The sequence below is a fragment of the Rhododendron vialii genome, chromosome 4a (genome assembly GCF_030253575.1).
Source record: "Rhododendron vialii isolate Sample 1 chromosome 4a, ASM3025357v1".
Taxonomy (NCBI): domain Eukaryota; kingdom Viridiplantae; phylum Streptophyta; class Magnoliopsida; order Ericales; family Ericaceae; genus Rhododendron; species Rhododendron vialii.
The window spans coordinates 27968046-27995180 of NC_080560.1; the positions used below are offsets into that span (position 1 = coordinate 27968046).

The window sequence follows — 27135 nt, forward strand, 5'->3', positions numbered from 1 at the left end:
CGAGAAACTTAACCAAGTACGAAACATTTAGCTAAATATGCACCTTGGAAAGAAACGGAATGTAAGGCCAAGACGGGCCAAACAAAATAGTGTTCATAACTTAAAACAAGTTTGTTTTCATAACTTGTGCCACGCAGGGCCAGTTCAACTATTTAAATGACTAGGATTGTCTGTCAAAGGGAGGAGATTGTACTTATTCATCTTCAGTAAGATCTTGAACGGTTGCAAGAGACGCTGGTGTAGTAGTGTTCTCTGTAGCAGTATCTCCCCCAGGATGACCACCACTGGCTTCCTTCTGGCCAGGGTTGGTCACGTCATCACCTGGTTCGACATCAGCGGCAGGTTGTTCTGACGTGTGAGCATCTTGCTCCCTATCTTCCTCTTCAGCAATGTCTTCCTCAGGCGCAGCAGCTGAACTTGGTAGGTCAATGTTGGTCTAGAGAGGTGACGATTCAGGTACCTTAGCTTTTGCAAGACACGCTGTCCATGAGGCAACCCATACCTGATCTTGTATCCCAGGCATTTGATTTTTGTAGCTTTCCGTAGCTACCTTAATCCCACTACAAGAAATTTTGCTTTTCACGGCATTTTATAAATGCCGCTAAAAGTTCAAAAAATGCCGGTAAAGAGTATTACCGGCATTTGTCAAGTATTACCGGCATTTATAACAAATGTCGTCTAGGAGTGTGTCGGTAATGGTACAAATGCCGGGAAAGGTCTTATAAATGCCGGGAATAGATGGACTCATTTGCGGCATTTGTACAAATGCCGGGAAAAATTGTACCATATAAGACAAAATGCCACATGGGCCCTTGCGTGTCGCCTACGTGGCGCTTGCGTGTTGCCCATGTGTCATCCACGTGGCGCTTGCATGGCGCCCGCGTGGCAAGCAAATTTTGTGAGAATTTGCTTGCCCCAAGATTCGAACTCGTGACCTTTGCCTCGCGCGCACGTGTAACTACCATCTAGGCTAGCCACCATATTGGGTAACAATGCACAATGAAAAATATTTATATTATATATTGATTTTTCCCTGCATTTTTTTCAACAAATGCCGGTAATAGTTTGGCGGTACTTATTTTGGCGGAAACCTTGACTTTTGCCGGCATTTTTTTGAACAAACGTCGGTAATAATTATTTTTTTCCTGCATTTCAAGAAATGCCGGTAATAGTGGCTTTTCCGGCATTAATTAAAATGCCGGGAAGAAAAATGCCGGGAATGGCCATTTTTCTTGTAGTGTCCCTTCATTGTACCCCCGCTCAAATGCAGCTTTGGCTTCGTTCTGACTTGCTTCTAATTCCTTTAAAGACTGGTTTAGGCTGTCTTCAGCCCCCTTTAGCTTGTTTTTCTGCCCATCTGCTATCCCCAGGGCTTGGTTCCTCTCCCTTTCGAGCCTAATGATAGTGCGTTGAAGTTTGGTGTTTTCACTCACAAGCTTGGCACGTTAGGGTTCGGACTGACTGAGCTTCTAGGCCATTGCCACCATCTTTTGCATTACCTGAAATATCCAAATACTCAAACACAAACATGAAAGGATATGGTTTTAAACGAGAAAGTTTACCTTGGCATTATGGGACATGAATGAACTCAGAAGGTTGTCAGGAGAACATGCCACTTCTTTCTGCATATCTCCCAGCAGTAGAAAGGCTTGGGACAGAGCAAGAGCAGTCCCTTCAGATTCTACACTATCTCGAGCAGTGACAGTTCGATTTTCGTGAGTAAACGGAGGAGCCCATATAGAAACTGGAGATGACGAGGATTGAGGGGGCCTTTCCTATGATTCCTCCACTCGCTAGCGTTTCTCTCGGTGCAAGGCCTCAATTTCTTCTGGGGAGAACCCTGGAAAAGCATCAGTCTGGATCTAGGCACGGCGACCATGACCTTGAGAACCACTCTGGCTCCGAGCAACATTACAACCCTTACCGGGAAGAGTAAGAAGGCTCCCCAGGTCAATTGGCTGGTTCATTTCTGGAGGAGAAGGGGTGTAGCCGCTAGATGTGGAATTGGAAGCTTCTTCGGCGAGAGGAATCGGCTCGTTAGGAATTGGTGGTGTTTGAGAACGCCTATCTTCTTGCTCGGGGAACGGCCCTGATGGACCAGCTAAAACAGGATGGTCGGCTGCACAGGTATGCCGATCAATAAAACCACCATATGAAGCTTTGTAACTAATAAGTATTTGAGCTGCTCTTGCTCAGCCCGAGAGGTATGTTCCTACTCCGTTGAAAGCGAGTGCACGCCTGATATCCGCTACATAGACTTGTGGGGTTATGATGTTATGGCCTTGATTGATGTTCGGAGTTGTAACATAACACAACGCACAATAAGTAGAAGCATGAAATGACTTTGACTAAAAGAATAAAAACATATGGATCAGGAGGAAAGCACTAACGTGGGCTCCCAAATATGTGAGGAGCATGAAAACCAATCACTTGGCCGTCCTCATCTCTGGGTTCGAAGTTGCCCGTAACAATCAGAAAATCATCGTCATCCCCTCGAGCAGAATCAGGGAGTTCGAGGACAAGTTTCTTTCTAGAATCCCTACTTTTTAAATAGTATGTGAGGGCATCCCCGGTTCTGGAGATGCTGTATAAGTGGTGGATGTCATATAAACCTAAAGAAGTCCCTAACATTTGATTTAGGGCATTTATACCCATAACCACTCAGAAGAAATTGGCTGAAACCTGCATTGGGGAAAGCCTATAGTAGGCCAGGACCTGACGAAGCAGGGGAGCCAAAGGAAACCTAACTCCGCCCTCAACGACGGCAACTACAGGAATATGAAGGGTGTCAAAGTCAAAACTTTCACGGATGGCATCCTCAGGAGCCAAAGCATTAGCCACGTCATCAGGAATCTCATAACGAGATCTGAAATTCGACATGGTCTGAGGAGTGTTATAATGCCTCCGAAATCTCCCCATGACCGGAAAAAATTTGTGTTCTTCGAATACAGAGAAGGGAGAGACGGAGAAACCCTAAAAAACGATTGTAGTAATCCTAAATCAACGAGAGAAATGGAGCAGAGAGAGGAATGGTGACTTACGAATTGGTGGATGGAATCCCTAAAGTAGAAAAGAAGAAGCCTCGAGATGGTGAACAGAGCTCCAATGGCGGGTATGCTCGAACTTTCTTTCTGCAGAGGGAGTCTAAGAGAGAGAATGGGGTTTTGAAAATGGGACGAAAATCCAAAAATACCCTAATATTTGGGATGGCATATGTGAAACGTCACCCCAAACGCCGTTTAGATGTACCGTTTCCCAAAAAACATCCGTCCGTATTTAATGTAAAGCAATACAACGAACGCCACGTGTAAAAGCTAAGGCTAAAAAGCCTGTCCAGTCCGAGCGAAGAGATGTTTTTGCCTTGACTAATGAAGGAAAATGCACCAAATTTATGAAATAAAGTTCAGGAACAGAATAGATTTGCTCGGTAATTAAAGAGCTTTACTCGTCATCTGAGAAAAATGTAACAAGTAAAGCTGGGGAGCAATTGTAGGGAGGTATTCCCGAACAGTCCCAAGGAGGGCCCGAACATGTTGTAAGGGGGAGTCAACGCGCAATATAGTGTTCGGCAACATGGACTAGTGACATGAGAAGTCATTGGTCCAGAAAGGTTGTACGGGGTCTAGGTTCAGTTAACATGAGAAGTTATTGGTCCAGGAGACTAATAAAAAGAACAGTGACATGAGAAGTCACTAGTCCAAATAGCTTGTCCGGCAATAAGAAGGCCGACCAGGAGGAGAGCTCCTAAAAAGGCAATTGTCCAAATAATTGATAAAGGACCAGTTATATGTGAAGTGACTGGTCCAGGCAGTCTGTTCGGCGATGAGACAGCCGAACAAGAAAGAAATCCAATCAGATGTTGGAGAAAAGGGAACACTCTGGAAGGGTTCAGAAACAGTGATATTCCGTTAAAGAATAAGATCCCGAGAATGTAGGATCTGGAAAAGATACCCAACGAGAATGGGATGTTCGGCTTGTTATGGAAAAGAGTCCTACTAGGATTAAAGTAATAAACTGATAAGGGAACGAGAATCCGAGATATCCTGAGTTTCCTATACGAGATAGGAAACCTAGGGCAACATGGATACTTGGGTAGCAAGCATCCATGAATCTATAAATATAAGGTAAACCTAGAGGTAAAAGGTACGCAATACGATATTTACACAAGTTCTACCTACTGTTAATTAGGGTTCATCTGCTAGTACGTGATACTAACTTAGGCATCAGAGGGCCTTTGCCACGAGAGGCAAAGGTGCGCTCGCCCCTTGTCTGTTTTGTAGATTAGGATTCAGGCATCAAACTAGGGTTCCGGTGAAGAGGCACGAGAAGCCGTTTGCAATCCAATTGCTACCTTAGACGTCAGTTCAAGGTATCAATTATTTTCATATCCCTACATCTCTCTCGCATCTCTCCACCTCTGTATCTCGCCGAACTCAGCTCTCTCTCCCTTTCCCTCCCTCTCTCTCACACAAACACTGAATCTTACAGCGCCTAGGACCTCTCTCTCTCTCTATCCAGTCTTATCATACTGTGGTGTATTGAATTTGGAACCACAAAGATTTGAAACCCTAGGCCTGCGATCTTGACCTATTTGAACAGTTACTGTTGAAGGGAAGACCATAATCTGGGCTTTATAATCACAGAATGCCCAAAGGGAAGATCCACCCAAATCAACCCTCACAGTCTCTCGACATAACCACAATGGAGGACCCCTGCAAAAACGGTGTGAGGTGCGGTAAATAGATCCTTCGTTCTACCAAGGTTCGAAGAGGTAGAGGTAATTCGGCCCATACCCTTCTTGATTAGCTCCATCTTAGCTTTAGATATCTGCTAAACAAAGAATACTTTTTTTCGAAGACGATTCTGGTCCACTTTCATGCCCAATCCAAGGCCAAAGGACCATAAAAGCAAAACTAAACATTATCTACAAAAAGATAATTGACATTCTAGTTAATTTTTTGGTACAATCCTCGAGTTTTTAAACTGCATTTGTAACACTGTATTTGGAAACGTTCTGGAATACAGCTCTTATCCATCATCTAAAGGTTGCTTGATAATTATAGGTACTGATTCAGTGCTACTATTTAATCCTTGCAGATGTAGTGTTATTGAGGATTCTTGATGAATATTGGTTGAATAACTCGGTGTATGAGGTACACCCCTAGTGGTCATACGCTTAGGTTAGAACTTACACAGTTGGGTCAACTCAACTCGTGCTTTTGATCAACCAACTAATGAGCCCATGGGGCCAGACTGGCCAGTTATTTGAAACGTTTTCGGGTTGCATTTTCTATTTCGCTCGCCGATTTAAACATGCGTACCAACTATTTGAGAAAATGTTTGTGACAAAAGTACTTGTTTATGAAAAACCAACTGATGAATACATTAAGTTCCTTATATGTGCCTTTGTAAGTGTATCGTGTTGTAATACTTTCCCCATACGATGCTCAAAGCGGCTAGTACTTTACTCATTAACATGAAAGGATTTCCTCAACTGGCATCCATTTGTCCTTTCACCAAGATTGATATGTTTTGGATTTTAGTCATTACTCTCTCTCTCTCTCTCTCTCTCTGAGTGCTTGTAATTTCTTTACGGAGCGGAGTGCAGTTTTTTTTTGAATCGAATATCTTATCATTTGGCTGCAACATCATTATGTCGTGTTCTCTTGGGAACTATATTTGATTAGGCAAGTCTTTAGAAGACAACAATCTTGCTATTGCTGCTACCTCTAGAATTGCCGATGGTTAGTATTGAGGTAGAAACTCTGTTCCACTGGCTGACCACATCTACATTGATAATACCATTGCCCAAAGGTGCATTGGTTGGCCTTTGTGCAACCTTATGGTTAGCAAATAAATAAATAAAGGATCATTAGCACTTTCAATTTTTGTCCTAGTCTTTTTCACAGTTAGGGTCCTATTCCCACTCAAAGCAGTGCTGCATTCACGCACTTTCAATCTTTGTACTAACTGGAAACTTTTTCCTCCTTTCTCCTTGGTGCATAACAAAAATATGGTAGTGATCTTTTAGGGCACTTCACTACTTCCCGAAGTTTGAGTCGGTTCTCCTAGAATTGATTTTTTTGTTTGTTTGTTTGTTCTGGAAGTGGCCTTTCAGAAGATATACTAATTCTACCAAAGAAGCATCATCTCTGCTCTTGGATTCAAATTGGATTCATCTGTGCCAGTGATACACTGAGGGGGATAAATTGCACATCCTTTACTAGAAAATTGCGCCTACCTTTTTTTTTTTTAATCCATGGTACCTTGCATATTTGTTGTCCTGCAGCATGCATTTTCGTACTATTGTGTTTGAAGTTATTTTTGGATGTCATTTTTTCTAGTAATGGACTTTCGTATGGTGTCATTTTCTGCTGCTATGGGGCTGTTCCGTGGTGGATTATACTCCTTTTATTGCCTTCTTTGGTAGCAAGTTCTGATGGTATTTAATAATTGAGAATCTTTCTCATTAATTTGTAGGTCAACACCCATCACTAAAGTTTGAGCCTACTACTCCACTTTCACAAAACAGGAAGTGTCCGTCTCCATCTCCAGCGTCCTCGGCAAACTCTGTCATTGGCGAGAACAACATCCCACTGGTACATGCACTATTACTTCCTAGCATCCCCTTCGTACATGCACTTGTTACCATCGTACACTTTTCTTTTTCATCAACCACTTAAATCTATTATAACTTTTGGTCAGTAATTTCATATATTCTAATAACTTCTCTCCCACATGTAAGCCTACAATGGACCGCACACAAAACGACCTTGACATGTGGAGTTATGTGAACATGGAAAAATTCATTCACATAATGGTTGAGGTGGCTAGGAGGGAGGAAGCTACCAACTCAAAACAGTCACGACAATTTAATGACTTACAATGGCATGAAATATTGACGGAGCTAGGAGTGAGGACAGGGAGAATAGGGTACACTATTCCTAAGATCCGAGAAAAGTTTACTCGCATTAAGAAAGTGTCAGGCCCTTGATTTTCGACGTAAATAAAGATAGATTTTCATAAATAAAACCCCTCACATTATCTTACATAATACATGCATGTGCATGCAACGCCTCATGCGAGGTTTCCCGTACCGTGGGACATGCATCGTCGAATAAATGTAAAGTCTGTGATGAGTCTCTAAAACAGATCCAAAATTGAAGCCAACAATCTCTCTACTCTCTCTCACTACTCTCCACAACTTATTACTAACTACTCAGAATATTGCGCAAACACACACACACACACACAGAGAAGCCGTTGCACTATACATAGCAGCTGGAGCTAATTAAAACACTCTCTGCTGACTGCTCTCTTTCGTAATCTGATCATTACACCCAGTAAACCACCAACACCACTTCACCTTACACAGAGAGAGAGAGAGAGAGAGAGAGAGAGAGAGAGAGAGTATAATTAACAAGCAATGAAGGCTTCAGGACTCCAGCTCCCAATGTTAGGGATCTTAATATTCAATCTATGCCAAGGTGCTCTGGTGATCAATGCATTTACTAACAGTGGCAGTGGTAGAAAGGTATGTCTGTTGAGGTGCATCTATGTTTGGTTTTTTTTTTTTTAAAATAAGTTCGTTAATTGTTATCAAGTCCATATGGACCATATGTATGAATTACTAGTTGCTTCTTTATTTTGATATCTTTAAATGAACAACAGCCATACATTGTGTACATGGGAGAACTCCCTGATACCAATGACGCAGCTGGCTTTACAACGGCGGACTCGCACAACAGTCTTCTTTTAGAGGCAATTGGAGAGTGAGTTATCGCAATTTTCTGTTTTCCATATGCAATGCAAGATAGGAATAGGATCCTCTTCAGTTCTTTTGGGTATCTAAACGGGCCATGTTCAGCTCTCTTTTTTTTTTTTGTTTTCATCGGCTGCTCATTTTCAACTCTTTCTGGGCCACCATTGATAGTCGAAGCCATTCAATATTTAGGTCGACACATTAAATTATGTTTAGGATATATGATTTGATACAATTTCATAACACATCTCTTTTGATAAAAATATTGCCATGGATTAGAACCCTTTTTTTTTTTTCATCATAGATGAGTTCCAAAAACTTATTGAACCGCATCTGATTCACAGGTTTTTTTTGTGTGTGAATTGAATGATATTCTCAACGGACTTCAAAAAGTGAAGTGCTAGCTATTAAAACCCTTTTGGGGGACCAGAGAGGAGCTAATTAATCCTGCAACATCTATCTACTATGTGTCATGCATATCTAGCTATGTCCACACATACATGCATGCATATACTAGATATTGTAAATCTAGCTAGCTAGATGGTGTACTTCTAGAATTGTCAATCAAAATTGAGCTTGTCCTATTTTTGTTTTTCCCTAATAGGGAGAGGATAGCCAAAGAATCCATCATTCATAGCTATACAAGGAGCTTTAATGGGTTTGTGGCAAGGCTATTGCCTCATGAAGCAACTTTATTGTCGGGTAAATAAATACTACCAGTACTCTCCTTCCGTCTTTTTTTTAGTAATGTCCAGTTTTTCATTTTAGATTGTCTCTTAACACGTGTCTTTTTGTAAAGTTAACAAGTAAAATTTGATATATTTTCATTTTACCCCAACAAGTAGATTCCATTTTAAAAACTTAGCGAGTAAAAGTGTAATGATAATATATTCACATAGGGTAAGTATGAAAAATTGTACCTTAATTTTAGATTGTAAAAAGTTGGATTTACGAAATTGGACTTTTAAAAAGAAACGGAGGGAATATCAAATAATTACTAGAATTAGAAAGAAAATTGATTTTGGCGCTCCACTTTTATATGCAGGCGCATGCATATAAAAGTGGAGCGCCAAGCCAAAATCAGCCTCCAATTAGAAAATGCTACTAAGGGTTAGTAAAATTCCTAACAGAGTCATAGATCGATTTAAATCTTTCATTGAAATATTTATTCTGCAGAAAAAGAGAATGTGGTATCGGTGTTTCCAAACACCGTCCGAAAACTTCACACCACAAGATCGTGGGATTTTATGGGAATGCCAGTGACAGTGACAAGGAATGAAAAAATTGAGACCAGTCTCATAATAGGTATCTTGGATACAGGTGAGCAAGTATTGTAATTTGCTTATCCAAAAAAGTACTCCCTCCATCACGTATGACTGATTATACATCCCGAACTATTGAGAATTTTTTAATTATGTAACGTCCACCACATCACGTAATGGCCTAGGCACATAGCAATGTGATTCATGTACATACATACATATATATATATATACATACATACATACATATATATATATATATATATATATATATTTAGAGAGAGAGAGAGAGAGAGAGAGAGAGAGAGAGAGAGTAATATTTGATATTGCTTCATAGCAAGAAAAGCACCTACGATTTGTAATCTGTTCATCACATTCAGGCTCTGTTTGTTTGGGCGTAAAATATTTTACCTATTTTTCGGTGTTTGGTTGTGTAAAAAATGAGAAAAATATTTTACATGTAAAATATTTTCCATTAATTGAATGAAAATAACTTACCCTTAAATCTTCCGTAAGTTATTTTCAGAAATGAACCTGCTGCCTTCTACTGCAATTTTCACTGCTTAGTTTCTTCAATTGTCAATCTTTACCCATGTTCAATTCCAATATTCGTAAATCTCTCCACCGTTTAAGTCCCCCATCTTCTATACATTATTTTGTCGATTTCTGAAAATATTTTTTAAGTGCCAACCAAATACTAGAAAATAAAAGTTTGAACTTTGTTTTCTGAAAAAATATTTTACATGATAAATATTTTGTTAAATATTTTTTTCATCAAAACAAACAGAGCCTCAATACAACTTTGTGATAAAAACTTTTTGATTCATATATATATTATAAAAGAAAGAGGTTGTTGTCCTGCTAGTGAATATTACACCTTACCCCTTTTAATTTGTCTTCTTATTTTAACCTTCAAATAATTGTTTTTCTTAAATTTCATCCCTTTGTTTTAAATTTTTCCAATTTGGTTCAGTATAACTTTGCTCAATTTTTAAATGTATATATCATGCAGTTGGTTAGTTACAAAAAAAAAAAAAAAAAAGGCAGATCATGATTAGTAAGGGGTCTTTTGGCTAAATAAGCAAATTGGCTTTTTCTTTTGGTCTTTTCCAATTTTTTTTTGCATTTGTTAGTTTCGCGTCAAATTTTTGTGGATTATTGGTTCGACTTGACGAGAGAATTCAGAAAAGTAAAAAAATTATGGTCCAAACCTAAAATTTTTTAATAAAGCCAAAAAAAAAATTGGCTTTTATTCGTTGTTTTTTGTTTTTATTTAAAAAAATTTAGGTGTAGCTGGGTTAGCAAAAATGAAGGTTATTGGATATTATGAATGAATTTAGCTAGTTTGATATTTTTCATGGATTCTTATTAATTTTAGGCTTTTACAACTAAAAAGTTTATGAGTATTTTAGATATTTTAAAATTAAAACATACGCTAAAGAACATATATAATTTTTTTTTAATCATTCCTTACGTTTGGTCCACATCCACATAACAAAATATTTTGGTTAACACTTAGTTTTTAGCTTCAAATTTTCCCTCTTATTCTACTCCTTCGATGGGTAATGATGATAGCTATCCGATTTATTACTCCCTCCATTATCTGCCTCTTTGGATTTTATGTGTGATTGAATGACAAACTGATGAGACTTCAAGGGGTACCGCTGCCACTTTTATCTCTTCTGAGAATTCATCCTATATTATCTCAATAAAGTTTTTCCAATGCTTATAGTTGATAATTAAAAAAGAAAAGAAAAGAAACTTACTTTCATTTAGACTAAGTGCATATAAAGAAATTTTTTAAGAAATCTCAACATGTACTCCATCCATTGACATGTTAGTTTATAGTAGCCAAGTACTACTCCATATGTTAGTTTACAGTAGCCAAGTACTACTCCATTAAATAGCTTAGCGCCGATTAAAGAAGAAAGAGGGTAAATTTCACTTACCTGCCCTCTCAGAAATGTGAGAGGAGGTGTCTGTCATTGTCAGAAACCTCAGGGGAGGTAAGTGAAATTTATCCAAAAAAGTATTGAATAGCTTAGCTTCCCCTTCCTTTATCTGATAACCTATACTTCGACTAAATTGAATACAGTATAAAACTCACTTATTTAGTGACCCAAACAAGGCCTATCTTTATGCATTCCCTTCACTAGTAGAAATAAAAAGTTGAGTGACTTCTCTCTCTCTCTCTCTCTCTCAAAGGAATTTGGACAAAGTCGCCCAGTTTTAATGATGAAGGCTACGGACCTCCTCCATCCAAATGGAAGGGCCAATGTGCAAAGGGAGCTAACTTCACTGGATGCAACAAGTAAGCTTTCTCTACACGCACGCCCAACTCCCCCTCCTCCTTCCACGACTACCTGATGTTTACTTTTTGTGAACCCAATGAAATCAAAATACAATAAAATTATAAATCAAAATATGAAACTCGATAGAAATAAAATGGTGATTAAGGCGAGTGACACTCTACACTAGGCATGTCAATGGACTGAATCCGATCCGGATCCAATTTGAAAAATAACGCAGCATGCAATCACACTCTACACTAGCCCCTCAAGGCCCTGGAGCCTTATACGCCTGCTTCAGGGTCTTGACCTCATCATGCGAAATATCAAACCTCGGACCCTTTCTTAAAGAACCATCGGAGAGTAAACCTGCCTCGGTAGATCCCATCCTGCATGTGTCAGAGACGAGAGCCACGTGTCAGCAGCTGCCGAGGTCTCAGAATAGAAAGGCTGTCTCGGCACGTGCCATGTCAGTTGATTGGTACGAAACGTCACTTCGGTGACACGCGTCAGCATGCCTAAGGTCTGAATATCCGGCGCCTGTCCTCGGTGCAGAGTCCTTGATACTAGCCGTCTGATGATAACACGTGTCGATGATCTAACGGCTCGGTGCACGACGCCTCGTTTCCCGCGCAGCTTTCCATCTCTCCCATTATAAATAGGAGAGACAGAGGTGAGATCGTCACCTTTTCCTCCGCTTCTGAAGTCGAAACGCCGCCGCCGTCTACTTCCAGCTTTCAATCGAGATTTCGATCATTTTGGTTGGGAGATCTTGCACGAACTTGAGGTATGTCGATCTCTTTGCTTTAATTTTCACGTTTTGACCATTGTTTTTGAGTTTTTCGCCGTTTTCTGCGTTTGTTCTTGCTGAGCAACCGCTCGCCACCGTCTGGCTTAAGGCGGCGCTGGGCTTCTCCAGCGCTGCTCCCGCTCTTACCGAAGTCTAAACTCATCCCGAGGCCAAAACTCATCCCGAGACCTAGATTCATCTTGATGCCAAGGGAATGGACTTCTGATCTTTAAAAATTCTTCCAAGAGGGAAACACCTTCATAGGAATTGACTGCCCGAGGACTCCGAGGAGCGATGACCATTCCGCACCGAGCGTTAGACCTTGATTTTTCCCTAAGCATATAGCTAACAGGTTTTTTGTATTCCTTTCCTTGGTTAGGCAGAAGCGAATGGTCATCGAGCTCTCTTCGGACAGTTCCAGTAGTTCAGGCTCTTCTCCCATCGAAATTCCCGAGGATATTCGCCAGGCACTTCGGGAGAGGGCATTCTTTCGGACTCCAATCGACTGCGTTGAACCATTCGAACCCTCGAGAGCTCCTCGTGAGGTGACGACGTTTGACTCCCAAGAGATGGAAGCCCCAAGTACCTCGAACCAAGGTCCGGGTCCATTCGCGGATGCCCCCGAGGAGGTACGGGGACGCAGGAGGGCGATGAGGCCATGCCCATACCGAAACCAATATTTTGATGGCTCCTCGGCTTCTTATGCCGAATTCAAGAGGGTATACAGCGTTCCTCATGACGTTGACGTTCGGATTTTACCGAACAGCGACCCCAAGGACCTTCCTCACCGGGAGGGAGCACTCATCTTCCCATTGATGGCTATCACAGAGGGGGGTGTTAGATTCCCCCTTCATCAGTTTGTCCGAAGGGTTCTCCGAGCCGTCTCCCTCACGTCTTCTCAGCTCACGGTGAACTCCTACCGGATCATCACGAGCATTATAGAGCTGAGGAGGCAATACAACCTCACGTTCGGACTCGAGGAGCTCTTCGGTGTATACCTCGTTGGAGTTAACCGAGAGAGCGACCGACATTACCTCTCCTGTAGGACGGGATACGACACATTCCTTATCGACCATCTTCCCGATTCGGAAGAGTGGGCGAGTATTTATGTATCGATTTCCGGGAATTTTATGTTTGGGCCAGGGGAAACCGCGGACACTGCCACCACAATTCAGTTCGAAACCGGAGCTCCTGGTCGGTAGAAGTCTCTTTCTACCTTTAGTATATGTTAGCACATTTTTCTTTCCTCATTGTATATTGATTCTTCCATTGCCTTTCTTTCAGTCGAGGGCATCGTTGCAGAGCTTCGGGGAAGGGCTAATCGAGCGCAAATAACAGCTGCTTATGCCATTCCTGTTACGAGTCGGTATGCACCTGATCTGCTCGGATACAAACCGACCTATACTGGCTATTTGAAAAAGAAGCCGAGGCAGCAAGGTGTTCCTCGAGCGGGACGAGGACGTGGCCGGGGGAGAAGCCGAGGAAGAGGAGAAGGTAGGGGAGGAGGAGCTGGGACGACAGAAAACGAAGTTGGAGATTCTGGTCCCCAAGGCGTGATCCGAGAAGAAATCGACCGTGAGACCCCAGAGAGGACAGGGCTCAGCGACGAGATGAGCGGTCGTGGAAGAGAAGTGCTCAACCTTCGGCACCAGAGGCCGCGAGGATGGGGCGCTGGGGTCACGATTGGCTCACCGAGGGCCGGGACTTCGAGGGTAGTCCCTGTTTCTCCTCAGAAGCCTCCGGAGAAGAGGGCTCGGACCGAAGAAGAAGCCTTCGGACAAGGAAGGGGTGGGGAGCCGATCTTAATAGACGAGATAGGAGCCGGAGGAGATGAGAGGGATGTGGAGAGCAGGGGAGGAGCCGACACGGGGACTCGTGTTCCGGCGAGGGAGGTCCCGTGGGCCCCCGAGGTTCGTCACTACTCGGGGCGCCTAATTCATCACGCCGATAGTGCATCCTCCAACATTGGGACAGCGTTTGGGCTCCTTCGGTCGTGTATTCTTCCGAAGGACACCCGAGCCGTCGAGGGTTGCACCGAGGATCTCACAAGAGAGATAGCGCAGGCGCTTCTGAAAGTAAGTTACTCTTCTTATCCCCTTGATAAAGTTACTTTTCTTATCCCCTTGATTTGAATGTTGAAACTCGATCATTTTTACTTGTGTTGGTAGGCCGGCGCTCGGGTGCTCATGGTGAGTGACCGATGCAAGGCATAGGAGCAGGAGATAGAGCTGCTGAAGAGAACCCTTGCTCAGAAGGAGGACGATTTGAAGGTGGCGAGGGAAACTTGTGACCTTTATCTAGCCGACTTCCAGAGGTGCGACCGGGAACGGGTGGCTGCTGAGGGGAGGGCCACAAAAGCTGAAGAGGATGCTAACACCTTGAGGGTTGCTGGAGCCCGGGAGGTGGAATTTGCGAAGAACAAAGGCTACGATGAAGGCTGGGACGAAGCCGGAGTAGAATATAAGAAACAAGTCCGAGAAATAGAGGCCGAGCTCTACAGAGACCGGTTCTTGGACGGGCTCCGGTATGGGCACGAGGCTTTGATTAGCAAGCTTACACTGCCAGAAGGTTCTAAGCTTCGAATCGTGCCTGAGCCCCTTCCTGGAGAGCTCGTGCTACCAGTGGAGGAAAGCGAGCAGGTGCCGAACCCAGAGCTCTGAGCGTCCGAGAAGCGATTTGATCCCAGCGCCCCTTGTTCCCTGATGATGCATAGGAACTTTGCCTTTTCTAAAAAACACTTCAACCTTTTGTTTGAATAGTCGGTTAACTGGACGGCTCCGAACATTTGGAGTTTGCCGTTCCAGGGTTTGTAATTGTTTGATACCGAAGTAGTTAATTTGTGAATGAATGCTTTTCTTTTCTTGAATGTTTTATCTTTGAAATGCTTGTTTGATTGGTCTGCTCCTTGGGTTATGATGCCCCTGCTTCGGTTGGACTTAAAAGGTTTGTAGAAACAAGTTTAACCGAAGCGGTAACCGAAGACATTTGCCAAGCATAAAAAAGATGTTTAATCAAGAAAAAGTGACTCGTTCCGAAGCCCCAGCTAGTAGGAGGGCCGGTAGGGACCGAATCAGAAGCACCTGTTTAATGAATTTTTGACTTTGCACGCCCCTGCTTATTAATAGAAATGAACTTATCGAGCAGAGGTGGGATGGTATTACTGCTAGGGACGTAGGCCGAGGTCACGAAGGGGTATGGCTTCTGCCATAGGTTCGTGACGCAGCGAGTCCGAACAGTGCGAAATTTCTGGTGGGTCGGTATAAGGGGCTCGGAGAGAGAGGCCGAGTATCCTTAGAGCGAGTGACCAGAAATCAAGACGACCGAAGAGGCCAGGGCGACTTGGTGGGAATTTTGTCCGAGGGTATCACCTATGGGAGAACAATATCCCTGAAGTCAGTATAAAATGGTCCGGGCAAGAATCGGACCAAGTATAAGTAATTTAAACAATCAGTGTACGAATAGTGCCAAAGAGATAATTGTCATTAAAACTCGATGGAGTATTGTCAATACATAAGCAGATTGCCTTCAAACTTTCTTAAGAGAAAATGCAACGTAATAAAGACCAAACGGGCTTCGGTAACCGAGCACTATCCGTAGAACTTCTTCAAGTTGTTTGCATTCCATGACTTAGCTATGGGGGAACCATCCAGCTTCTCCAATTTGTAGTTACCCGATCTGAGGTGCTTGAGAACTCGGTAGGGACCCTCCCAATTGGGCATTAGCTTTCGCTTTTTGGACTTCTCAACCACCTTTTTCCAAACGAGATCGTCAGGCTTGAACGACCTGAGGCGCACGCTTCGGTTGTAACCCTTTGCAACCTCCTGTTGGTATGAAGCGAGCTTGATCCTTGCGTTGTCCCGCTCTTCTTCGGCTAAATCGAGGTCCGAAGCAATGGTGTTGTTGTTGACCGACTCATCAAAATTTTCTGTTCTCATTGTTGGGAGTCCGACTTGGAGTGGGATGACCGCCTCCATTCCGAATGCTAAGGAAAAAGGAGTGCGACCAGTGGAGCGCCGGGGAGTAGTACGGTAGCCCCAGAGTACCCTGGGTAGCTCTTCAGCCCACTTTCCCTGTCGTGACTCGAGTCGGCGCTTGAGTCCAGATGAAATTGCCTTGTTTGCAGCCTCGGCCTGTCCGTTGCCCTGGGGGTAAGCCGGAGTGGACGTGTCCCATTTGATACCGTATTCGTCAAGCAGAGCCCGGTACTTCTGCCCTGTAAACTACCCTCCATTGTCAGTAATTATGGCGAACGGCACACCGAAGCGTGAGATGATGTTGCGCCACACAAAGCGGATGACGTCTGTTTCTTCGATGGTTACCAAGGGCTCGGCCTCGACCCATTTTGAGAAATAATCGGTTGCGGTTAAGAGGAACTTGAATCCACCCGGAGCGACTGGGAGCTTTCCAACGATATCCATCCCCCATTGGGAGAAGGGCCAGGGGCTGGTGAGAGGGCTAAGGTCTCGGGTTGGCTGATGGATAATGGGAGCGAACATCTGACACTTCTTGCAACGCTTGACGAACTCTTCAGAGTCCTTCTTCATTGTCGGCCACCAATATCCCTGAGTGAGGGCTCGGTGGGCGAGCGACCATCCACCGGAGTGACAACCGCTGTCGCCGGCATGAAGCTCTTCAATGATGCCCGGAACTTGATGTGGGTGCGCAACCAATAAGTATGGCCCGGTAAATGATCTTCGGTAAAGCTTGCCGTTGGGATTGAGCCAGAAGAGAGCGGCTTTGTTTCGGAGTCGGTGAGCCTCCTTTTTGTCGGTGGGAAGGGAGTCATCCCTCAGGTAAAGGACGATTTCATCCATCCAGCTCGGGCCAAGCTTTATGTTGAGTATTTCCTTTTGTAGATCATCGAACTCAAAACTGGGCTTGTCAATAGAATTGAAGGAAATGGAGCGGTGTCCGGTACATGAGAATGCCGAAGCGAGCCCTGCAAGGGCGTCGGCGTGGGCGTTCTGCTCCCTGGAGATATGCTCGACTCTGATTGTTTTAAAGCGTTGAATGAGCTGGACTGCGGCGCTGAGGTAGGTACGCATTCGATCATCCCGAGCTTCATATTCTTCAGAGAGTTGGTTAACCACCAATTGGGAGTCGCTGTAAACGACGAGCTCTTCGATGCCAATGGCTTTGGCAGTCTTGAGTCTTGAGATCAATGCTTCATATTGGGCCTCGTTGTTGGAGGCTGGGAAGTTGATGGAGAATGAGCTTTCGTGCAAGACACCGGAAGGTGAGAGAAGAACGACGCCTGCACCTGCGCCTCGACTGTTGGAGGCACCATCGACGTACATTTTCCAAACATCTCCGTGAAAAAGCTGCCATGCTGTGCTAGGGTTGGGCTGGAGTACTGCCTCGGTGCTCGGGGTGGGTTCCGAAGCGGATATGTTGGGCGGTGTAAGCTCGGCAATGAAGTCGGCCAGCTCTTGAGCTTTTATTGCTGTCTGAGGCTGAAAGTGGATTTCAAAATTGGCAAGCTCAACGGCCCATTGTGAGATTCGGTTGGAGAGATCGGCCTTCCGGAGAAGAGATTTGAGGGGGAACTCGGTCAGGATGATGATGCGATGCGATTGGAAGTACGGGGCAAGCTTTCGGGAGGCTGAGATGAGGGCAAGCACGAGCTTCTCCAGGGGGAGGTAACGCGTCTCGGCGGGAGTCATGGTTTTGCTGGAGTAATAGATTGGCTGGTGCTCTCGGCCCTCCTGTCGGACGAGCAGTGAGCTCACAGCGTGCGAAGAGACAGCTAGGTAGAGGAACAGGTCCTCTTGGTTCTGAGGAGTGACGAGGAGTGGAGCCGCGGAAAGATACTCCTTTAGTCGCTGTAGGGCTCGGTCACAGTCTTCCGTCCAATTGAAGCTTCGTCGGCTGCCCTTTAGGAGTGCGAAGAATGGCTGACATTTGTCCGAAGGACGACTTATAAACCGATTCAGGGCTGCAGCCATGCCGGTTAGACGCTGAACATCGCGCTTGTTGTGGGGAGCCGAGAGCTGATCAATAGCTCGAATCTGGGAAGGATCGGCCTCAATACCGCGTCAAGAGATGAGGTGGCCAAGAAATTTGCCGGAGCGGACGCCGAAGACGCATTTCTCGGCATTGAGGCGGAGTTTGTGGTGCTTGAGTATCTCAAAGACTTCGGCGAGGTGAGTTAGATGATCACCGGCGCGAAGGCTTTTAACCACCATGTCGTCAATGTACGCCAGCATAGTGTCGCCTAGTAATCGCTCGAATATCTTGGTTATCATTCACTGGAAAGTTGCTCCAGCATTTTTTAAACCGAAGGGCATGACAAGGTAACCGAAGATCCCGTGGGGGGTAATGAAGGCGGTGTTCTCGATATCGCCTTCGCTCATGGCGATCTGGTGGTAGCCCCGGTACGCATCCAAAAAGCTGAGTCGCTCGTGTCCGGAGGTGGCGTCGACGAGCTGGTCGATACGGGGAAGAGGAAAGAAGTCCTTCGGGCAAGCGTCGTTGAGGTTTGAGTAGTCGACGCAGACACGCCATTTGCCATTCTTCTTCTTGACTACGACGGTGTTAGCCAACCATTTGGGGTACTGGACCTCTCTGATTGCCCCAGCGTTTAGGAGTCGGTTGACTTCTTCAATGACGGCCTCGGAGTGAATAGGAGAGGACCGTCGTGCCTTCTGTACGACCGGTCGTTTGGCTTTATCGATGTTGAGCTCGTGGCAGATGAAAGAGGGGTCGAGCCCCGGCATCTCATAGGGGTTCCAGGCGAACACTTCAATGTTTCGGTTGAGAAAAGCTACCGTCTCACTCCGATCAGTATCACTAAGTGAGGAACTGACAAGGAAGAACCGGGAGCCGTCCTCGGTGATTGGGATGGTGACCACGTCTTCAACGGTTTTTTTGTCGGGGGATCTACCGACGTCCTCCAAAACTGGGGCTTCGGGGGCTTCAATGAGATTCACCCGGGAGGTCGGTCTGGTGCTTCGGACGGCGTTGACGTAGCACTGCTTGGCCGCGGTCTGGTCTCCGTACAAGTCTTCCTGGTGTCCGTGAGTGCCAATGAAACGTACCACTTGGTGATAAGTGGAGGCAATCGCTTTAAGTTTATGCAGCCAGGTTCGACCGACAATGGCGTTGTAAGGGCCAGGGACGTCGACCACCACAAATTCTATTTCAAGAGTTACCGAGCCGGCACGGACAGGAAGAGTGATCAAACCGATGGGCCAGACAGGAGCTCCGTTGAAGCCGATAAGGGGAACTTCGGATGGAAGGAGGTCGGTCTCGGGAATCTTCAGATCCTTGAAAAGAGAGTAATACATGACTTCGGCCGAGCTACCCTGGTCTACGAGGACGCGACGAACGTTGAAATTTCCAATGCGTAACGTGACCACGAGGGCGTCGTTGTGGGGAAGCTGGACGCGGTCGAGATCCTTCTCGGTAAACGTTATCGTCCATTTGGAGCCGTCATCGGTTCTAGGGCACTTTGGTTCGGGCCCGACTAACATGACCTGCTTGGAGGAGGAGGCTTCATTCAACTCTGCTCGGATGACTCGAGCGGCCTCGGGGTTCAAGGGACCGTGTATGACGTGGATTGTCTGGACCTCTTCCTCCGTATTTGTTTCGGTCCGTTGCGCCCGAGCCGTCGTCTTTTCGTGATCGATGAAGTTGCCGAGGTGGCCTCCCGCGACAAGCTGCTCCAAGTAGGCTTTGAAGGGCTTGCAAGCTGTGGTGAAGTGTCCTTGTTCGCTGTGGTAACTGCATCGGACGATGGGATTCTTGATTTTCCCATTCTCGGTTCCTAGCTTTTGATTTGGGAAGGAGAAAAAGGGCTGATCCTTTACTTGATCGATGATCCGGTAGATAGGAATAGTGAAGACGGTCTTTTCGGCGTTGAAGTCACTAGGCTTCGGTCCGCTCCTCGGCAACTGCTTGATTGTGTTGACCTGTTTCTTGGATGTTGGGACAGGTGCGGGAGCCGGTATGGACACCGAGGTGTTTAACGTCTTTGAGCTTGTAGGCTTCCCGATGCCTCTCTCTGCCTTGGATTCGATGAGCTGACACCAGCCCTCAATTCGAGTCATAAGGTCCTTCATAGAGTTTGGCTTATGGCGAGCGAGGTCATCGTAGACTTGCTCGTCCTGGGAGGTAAGACCGAGCTTGAATCCTCGGGCAGAGATGACACCGTCGCAACCCTCTATCTCATTGAACAACTCCCAATAACGGCCGGCGTACTGCCGAAGCGTTTCGTCGTTCCTCTTGCGGAGGGCTAAGAAGGAGTCGATCTCCTTCTCGTGCTTGTTGCTCGTCACGAACCGGGCCATGAAGGCATCACAGAGGGAATCGAACGAGGAGATTGACCGAGCGGGGAGTTGATTGAACCAGGTGAGGCCCAGGTTACCGAGGCTTGCAGGAAACACTTTGCACAGGAAGGCGTCGTCCGAGGGTTCATTCCGAAGAAATAGCGACATGACAGTTTTATATTGAACCAGATGAGTGTACGCCTCGATCTTGCCGTCATATTTGGCAAACTTGGGTTGGGAGAATCCCTTGGGGGGGGTAACCGAGTCGATCTCTCTTGTGAAGGGAGAGGTCGTGAGTCGTGCAAGTCGCGCATCGCGATGAGGTCGGATCGAACGGTCGGGGCCGTCTGGACGCTCAGTCGCTGTACGCTTCTTGGGGACGAGTTTGTCCAATCGTTCATGCTCTTTTCTCTTTGGATTAATACTAACCGATTTCCTGGGAAACGCTCTTGGTGGTGATGATGGTAGCTATCCCGAGCGGAAGGCTCGAGGCGCTCGGTGATCGGGCTCCTGCTGTGTGCGCCGTCGGGGTGTGAGACGATGGGACTTCTGGCTCAGGGGCCCTTCAGGCGCTCTCGGTATCCTCTGGTCTGGATCTCGACAAGGCCGTCATCCCCCCTGGCTGCCCTTGTGAGGCTAGGGGTAGATTCCCGGCCTGTCCTACCCACTAGGACCGAGTGGGTGGAGGAGGCAGAGACGCTCCCACCACTGAGCCTGTCAAAGGCCGATGGCCTCCTTCGAAGTTGCACAGGGGAACGAGAACGGTCCCTGTGCGATGCGTCTTTTGGGGCTCGAGTGTCCGCCGCTCTTGGTGACTCAAGACGATCCTTGACTGAGGGGCGGGGTCTGTGCTCTAGCAGGTGACCGGCTTTGTGACTGCGTGGGGGGGGGGGGGGGGGTGACGGTTTGTCCTTCCGCCGCGGCTCCCGGAGGAGTGAGATGGGGAGATGAGGAGGTGTTTGATCTCCGCCAACTCGTCTTGGACGTGTCTGTCGCAGTCCACGACCGTCGTGAGGTCGTCGATTTTTCGCTCGAGATGGCAGATGTAGGAGTGGGGCTCGGAGGATGGGCCTGCGTCTAGAGCTGATGCTCCGGCGCCAACTCCGATGGATATGTGGGTCTTTCCAAGGGCTGCCGCTCCGCCAGAAGCCAGGCTGTGGTCCACGAGGGACCCGAGCCCGTGGGCGGTACCACCGTGATGTGCGTCGTCGATCTCCACCATGTTTGATTCTGGATGTTTTAACGGAGCAGAAAGGGAAAGGTGAAAGTTGAAAGGATGGCTAGTCCCCAGCAGAGTCGCCAATTGTAGAGGTTCGATTTAGGAGGAGGGACCTTGGCCTGAACTAGTACTTCCCTTCCGCTGCTCCGTTCCTCCGCCGCTGACCCTGTAACAAGTCACTAAGGCTGGAATAGCCTAGTGACCCTCCGACGATCAAGTTAGATGTAAGGAGAGATGCTTTTAGGTCTAGGGTTAGGGAAAGATGGCATACCTCTCAAAGATGAGTATCCCTTTGTATTTATAGACCTAGGTTAACTTGGGCTCCAAGCCAACGCGTGAAGATCACGCTTAGGTAACTCCTCGGGTGACGTCATAGATGACGCACCAGATAAGACGGTTACGAAGCACATGGCCAGACCTGGCCTAGATGATTCTTTCCGCCACGTGTCGCTCTTGGTCCCCTCTTGGTGTGCTACTCTTTCAAGAGATCTTAACGGAATGCTTGTTCTTCGGTAATACCCGAAGCGCCAATAGGAGACTTGACACCGAGCGAGTACAGAGGAGTATACACGGTCACGCCTGATATGAGACTTCGGTTAATGGTAGTCCGGTTAGATAACCGAGGCCATCGCCGAAGCCCCCACAGACTGAATCCGATCTGAAAAATAACGCAGCATGCAATCACCGTCGACCCAAATTTGGCCGAAGAGAAACGGGACTCGGCTAGGATCCACTTAGCCGCCTATCAATTAGAGGTGTCAAATGGGCCATGTTGTGCCCATTTAGCTTCGTGCCAACCATGATTTGTGCCGTGCCGTTTTACAATCGTGTTGTGTCGTGCTGTTTTTCAATCGTGTCGTGCCATGCCGACCCGTTTACTTAAATCATATCGTGTTGTGCCGACCCATTTACTTAAATCGTATTGTGCTATGACATGTCATTTTTCAATCCTGTCATGTCATACCGGCCTGTTTACTTAATTCTATCGTGTTGTGTTGTGCCATTTTTAAATCGTGTCATGTCGTGCCGGCACATCACCAACCAATTTTCGTTTGAAATTTTTTTTCCCAAAATGCAAACATTCCCATGTCGTGCCGTGCCCGTGCCGTTTTTTAAAATCATTTTTTAAAATAATACAATTTATTGCTTATAGTTTACAAGTTTGTGTAGTTTCATTTGTCACAACTCACATAACTAAAACAGGCTTGAATTTTTTTGGAGTTCCTTAAGCTTTTTAACCTAAGCTCGAATGAGTGCATGGACGTGTAGCTTTTTTAACCCTATATTAGCCACATAACGAGTCAATTTATTTAATAATGACATAGCGTGTCAATTTATTGACATTACGAGTCATGACATAGCAAGTCAATTTATTTAATAAAATTAAAATTAGTTTTTTTCCGTGCCCGGCTAAAACCGTGTCGTACCTGTCCCACTTTTATACCGTGCTCATGCCAGGCCAACTCACTTCCTTGTCCGTGTCGTGCCCCGTACCCACTAAGACCGTGTTGAGTTGCGCTGTGTCAAGCCAAGAATGTGCCTGTGACATGTCGTGCCACATTTAAACGTGTCGTGCCGGCCTGGCCCATTTGACACCTTTACTGTCAATAGAAGGTCGCTAAGGGATATAATCGAAACGTCAGGGTGCGCAAATTCAAGCTCAACGATCCTGAGAAAGCAAGTGGTTACAAACAAGAAGACAAAATTGAGTCCAAACTAGGATGGACCCTTCAGAGTCACGATCGTAGATCGTCGGGCCCAGGGCCTACTGACTCAAAGAGATGAACGGCAACCGCATTCCAAGAGCTTGGAACGCGCAAAACCTACGCAAATACTAGGCACTAATTCAAGACTTCGTCGTTTTCGAATAGAGAAGTGCTATGGACAAAGAAAATTGACAAAAAAATATATTCTTACAGTGTACATGAACGGCTCAGATTCACTGTGCAGTGCATCTGAGCCGTTCACGTACACTTTAAGAGTATTTTCTTTGTCCATTTTCTTTGCACCTAACATTTCTCTTTCGAATGTACACTTTAAGAATATTTTCTTTGTTCATTTTCTTTTTCCAAATGTCTGGTCCGCCAATTTTTTTTTTCTCTATTCCCATGTAATCAACAGATGGCTTCAATGAAAGAGACTTTGCACTCCCACATCATCTCGAAATTTTCAGCATATTTTTCTTCACTCATGATAGGAAGTAATCAAACCGAACTATATGGCTCGGTCAAACGCACCTCAACTATACGGTTGGCAAGCAAAGGTGTCTACCCAGACAACTAAAGGAAACTGAACTACGGTTCGGTCAAATGCGCCCCGACTATATAGTCGGCCGGCAAAGGTTTCCACTCGGACAGTCGAATCTACCCGAACTCCACAATTCAGTCAAACATGTCGGACTATACGATCGGTCATCAAAGGTGTCCACCCGGACAACATAATCAAACCAAACTATATGGTTTGGTCAAATGCACTTTGATTGTACGATCAACTGGCAAAGGTGTCCACCCGGACAGCCGAATCAAACCGCACTATACGGTTTGGTCAAACACGCCCCGACTATACGGTCGGCGAGCAAAGATGTCCACTCGAACAACCCAATCAAACCAAACAATACGGTTCAATCAAATGCACCTCGACTGCATGGTCGGCCGACAAGGATAGCCGAATTAGACGTAACTATACGGTTTGGTCAAATGCTCTCCAACCAGCACTACGGAGTTCGGTCCAACAAAAAGAGGTATCCTATTTTAGCTTTGCCTGAAAACTCTAAGTGTCTCTACTCTATCTTAGGCCGGGGGTATCTTCTTGCCCTAACCCAGAGTAGGGGGAGAACATATTTAAACTTAAAAACAACAAAGTTAATCCCTTCAAGCATTCATTCAATGTAGCCATCCAGGCACCAAGCAAACATTCAAAAAACAAAAGGTGCATAACAAAATTTACCACGAACCATGACCCGGCTAAGACCAATTTTCAGTGTCGGTCACATCTGAAACAACATCAGAAAGTAAACGATTTCTAGCTATTACAGACCGTGATCTGGCTCAATTGCCTACTATTCAATGCCAATCACCAAATGTGAAGACGAAAGTACGAAAATGTGTTTAATTACAAACCCTCGGCACAGTACTGTCCTGATTATTCGGACACCGCCCGACCAAATCCAAAGTTCCCAACAAAGAGTTCAAGTTTTTTTTTTATATATAGAAAAAGAAGGGAGACAACTTCAAGGCTGCTTCGGCTACTTTCCAGTACCATCAATTGCAGTTGAGGCCGAGGCAGATGCACCATTGTCACGCTTGGTACTCCCTCCAGAAGGAAGACTCCGTTGGAATCTCCATAGCCATTAGACAAATCCATCCCCTGCCAGGCCATTTACCCTTAAGATTCGAGGCCCGAACCTTGTAAATCTTCTCGGCCTCAGCAAAGCCTTTCTTACTTCAGCTTAGCTTTTCTTTTCCCCTCTGCATCCTTCACTTATTTTTTCATAAATGCCACCCTATCCTGCGCCGCTTGAAACTCCAGCATTGCCTCTAGGACCTCATCATTGAAAGCTCTTTCTCAGCAGCCTTCTTCTCTCTCGTGAGTCTCTAGGTTAAGAAGATTTCAGTTGGTTTGTCTCATTTTGTAACGCCCCGAATTTTAGGTACGTTAATGAGGCATTTATTACATAATAAAGAGAGTCTGGCTCATTATTACATCATAAATACATCATAAGTAAATGGTACATCTATTCAACAAGGAAGGAAACTAGGGTTCCTAATACTACTCTGCTTGCTCTTCCATCTTAGCAAGCTCCTCTGTTCCAAAAGCTTCCACGATGAACTGTTCGTCTTGAACATCTACAAGGTCTGACACATTATACCAGCGTCGCCACCGATATAATATGTCAGGGTCACCAAAGGTAACACCATGAGCTACGAAAGCTCAATAGAAAAATCCTTACCCATCTATCTTAACTTACAAACAATAGGTTATAATAAAACATCGATTTTCACATGATACGTGTATACACAGCTACAAAAGACAATATCAATAATACATCCGCAATCGCTATATAACTATCGTTGGTGTCCAAGATTCTCTGAGTTTCTCCTACGCAACTCATCGTAGACCGTGTCTCCATTTTCATATACAAATCAATATTTCCCAAAACATTTGTTTAACACACCCAACCTCGGTTCCGCCGTTCCGGGTTCCCGAGTATCCTCACAATGGTTCCGCCGCACCGGGTTCCCATTGGCACACAATTGCATTGGCTCCGTACTGCGGATAACCAAGCCATACACCCAACCTCGGTTCCGCCGCGCCGGTTTCCCGAGTATCCTCACAATGGTTCCGCCGCGCCGGGTTTCCATTGGCACACAATTGCATTGTCTCCGTACCGTGGATAACCAAGCCACACACCCAACCTCGGTTCCGCTGCGTCGGTTTCCCGAGTATCCTCACAATGGTTCCGCCACGCCGGGTTCCCATTGGCACACAACTGCATTGGCTCCGTACCGCGGATAACCAAGCCATACCTCACCATGGTTCCGCTGCTCCGGGTTCCCATGGGAACGCACACACCCTCACAATGGTTCTGCTATTCCGGATCCCCATTGGAACACACACACACCTCACACAATGGGCAAGTCCAGCCACATTGCGGTTTCCAAAATATTTCACCTTTTTCAAACACGCCTTTTCATTAACCACACCTTAGGTGTTATGTTTTTATTTTCTCGGTTCTCGTGTCGCGTTACATGCATAGACTCCGCGGTAGGACAAAAGTAAGCATGAAACATTCTAACAAGATCATCCAACTCAATACTACTTATCATGCTCAATCACCACTTATAGCATAACGCCACATGTACGGACGCCCTTGGAGTGAAATCACTTATGCTTACAAAAAACACAACGCTACATGTACGGATGCCCTTGGAGTGAAATCACTTATGCTTTATCACACCACAAGTAATACAAGCAACTCATATTTGCATACTCATAACCATCTTAAATATCAAAATACAAATACTTCGAGATAAGTAAGTAAGGATGCACTACATATAATTAGGAGTAGTAGATAAGGAGAATCTACTGTTCTTCTTGGCGGTAGTGACGACTACGAAAGGCAAGTCGGCTATCGGACGGAGTAACCTCCTACGGAATGCTCCCGGTAGCTTCGAAAGAGAAGGGTCTCTCTCGAAACCTAATTTTGACTAAACTACTTAAGCTTTTTGGATCGGAGGGTGGTCGAGTGGCAGCTTTGGATGAGTTTCTTGAAGAACACAAGAAGAACTCAAGAACAAAGCAAGAACAAAGGATTTCTAGAGAGAGAAGTTGAAGAATGGAAATGTGTGAGTTGAATGCTTGGAATGGCTTGCTATTTATAGGCAAAACTCTTGGCTCCCTCTCCTCTCACAAGGCCGGCCCTCTCTCTCTCTATATCTCCCATGGATTTGCTCCATCGACTCACATCAAAGCATGCCATGCTTTGTCAAATCCAAATCTTTAGGCATAAGGCTATAAAACCCAAATAAGATCTTAGGCTTGCATGGC

The 27135-nt window shown here is 45.5% G+C and overlaps 1 protein-coding gene and 1 long non-coding RNA gene across 2 annotated transcripts in view; both read left to right on the forward strand.

Annotated features, from left to right (window-relative positions):
- Window positions 1-4468: 4468 nt before the first annotated feature.
- On the forward strand, window positions 4469-6955 carry LOC131322309 (uncharacterized). Its single transcript, XR_009198807.1, has 3 exons — window positions 4469-4777; window positions 6481-6599; window positions 6746-6955. It is a non-coding gene; the product is annotated as an uncharacterized LOC131322309 (long non-coding RNA).
- Window positions 6956-7173: 218 nt separating this feature from the next.
- The window catches only part of LOC131322310 (subtilisin-like protease SBT4.15), a 36026-nt gene continuing 16064 nt past the window's right edge, over window positions 7174-27135 (forward strand). The window contains exons 1-5 of the mRNA XM_058353582.1: window positions 7174-7534; window positions 7672-7772; window positions 8367-8464; window positions 8939-9082; window positions 11230-11335. Coding sequence (XP_058209565.1) covers window positions 7427-7534; window positions 7672-7772; window positions 8367-8464; window positions 8939-9082; window positions 11230-11335 — 557 coding nt within the window. The 5' untranslated portion in view covers window positions 7174-7426. The remainder of the gene's footprint in view (window positions 7535-7671; window positions 7773-8366; window positions 8465-8938; window positions 9083-11229; window positions 11336-27135) is intronic.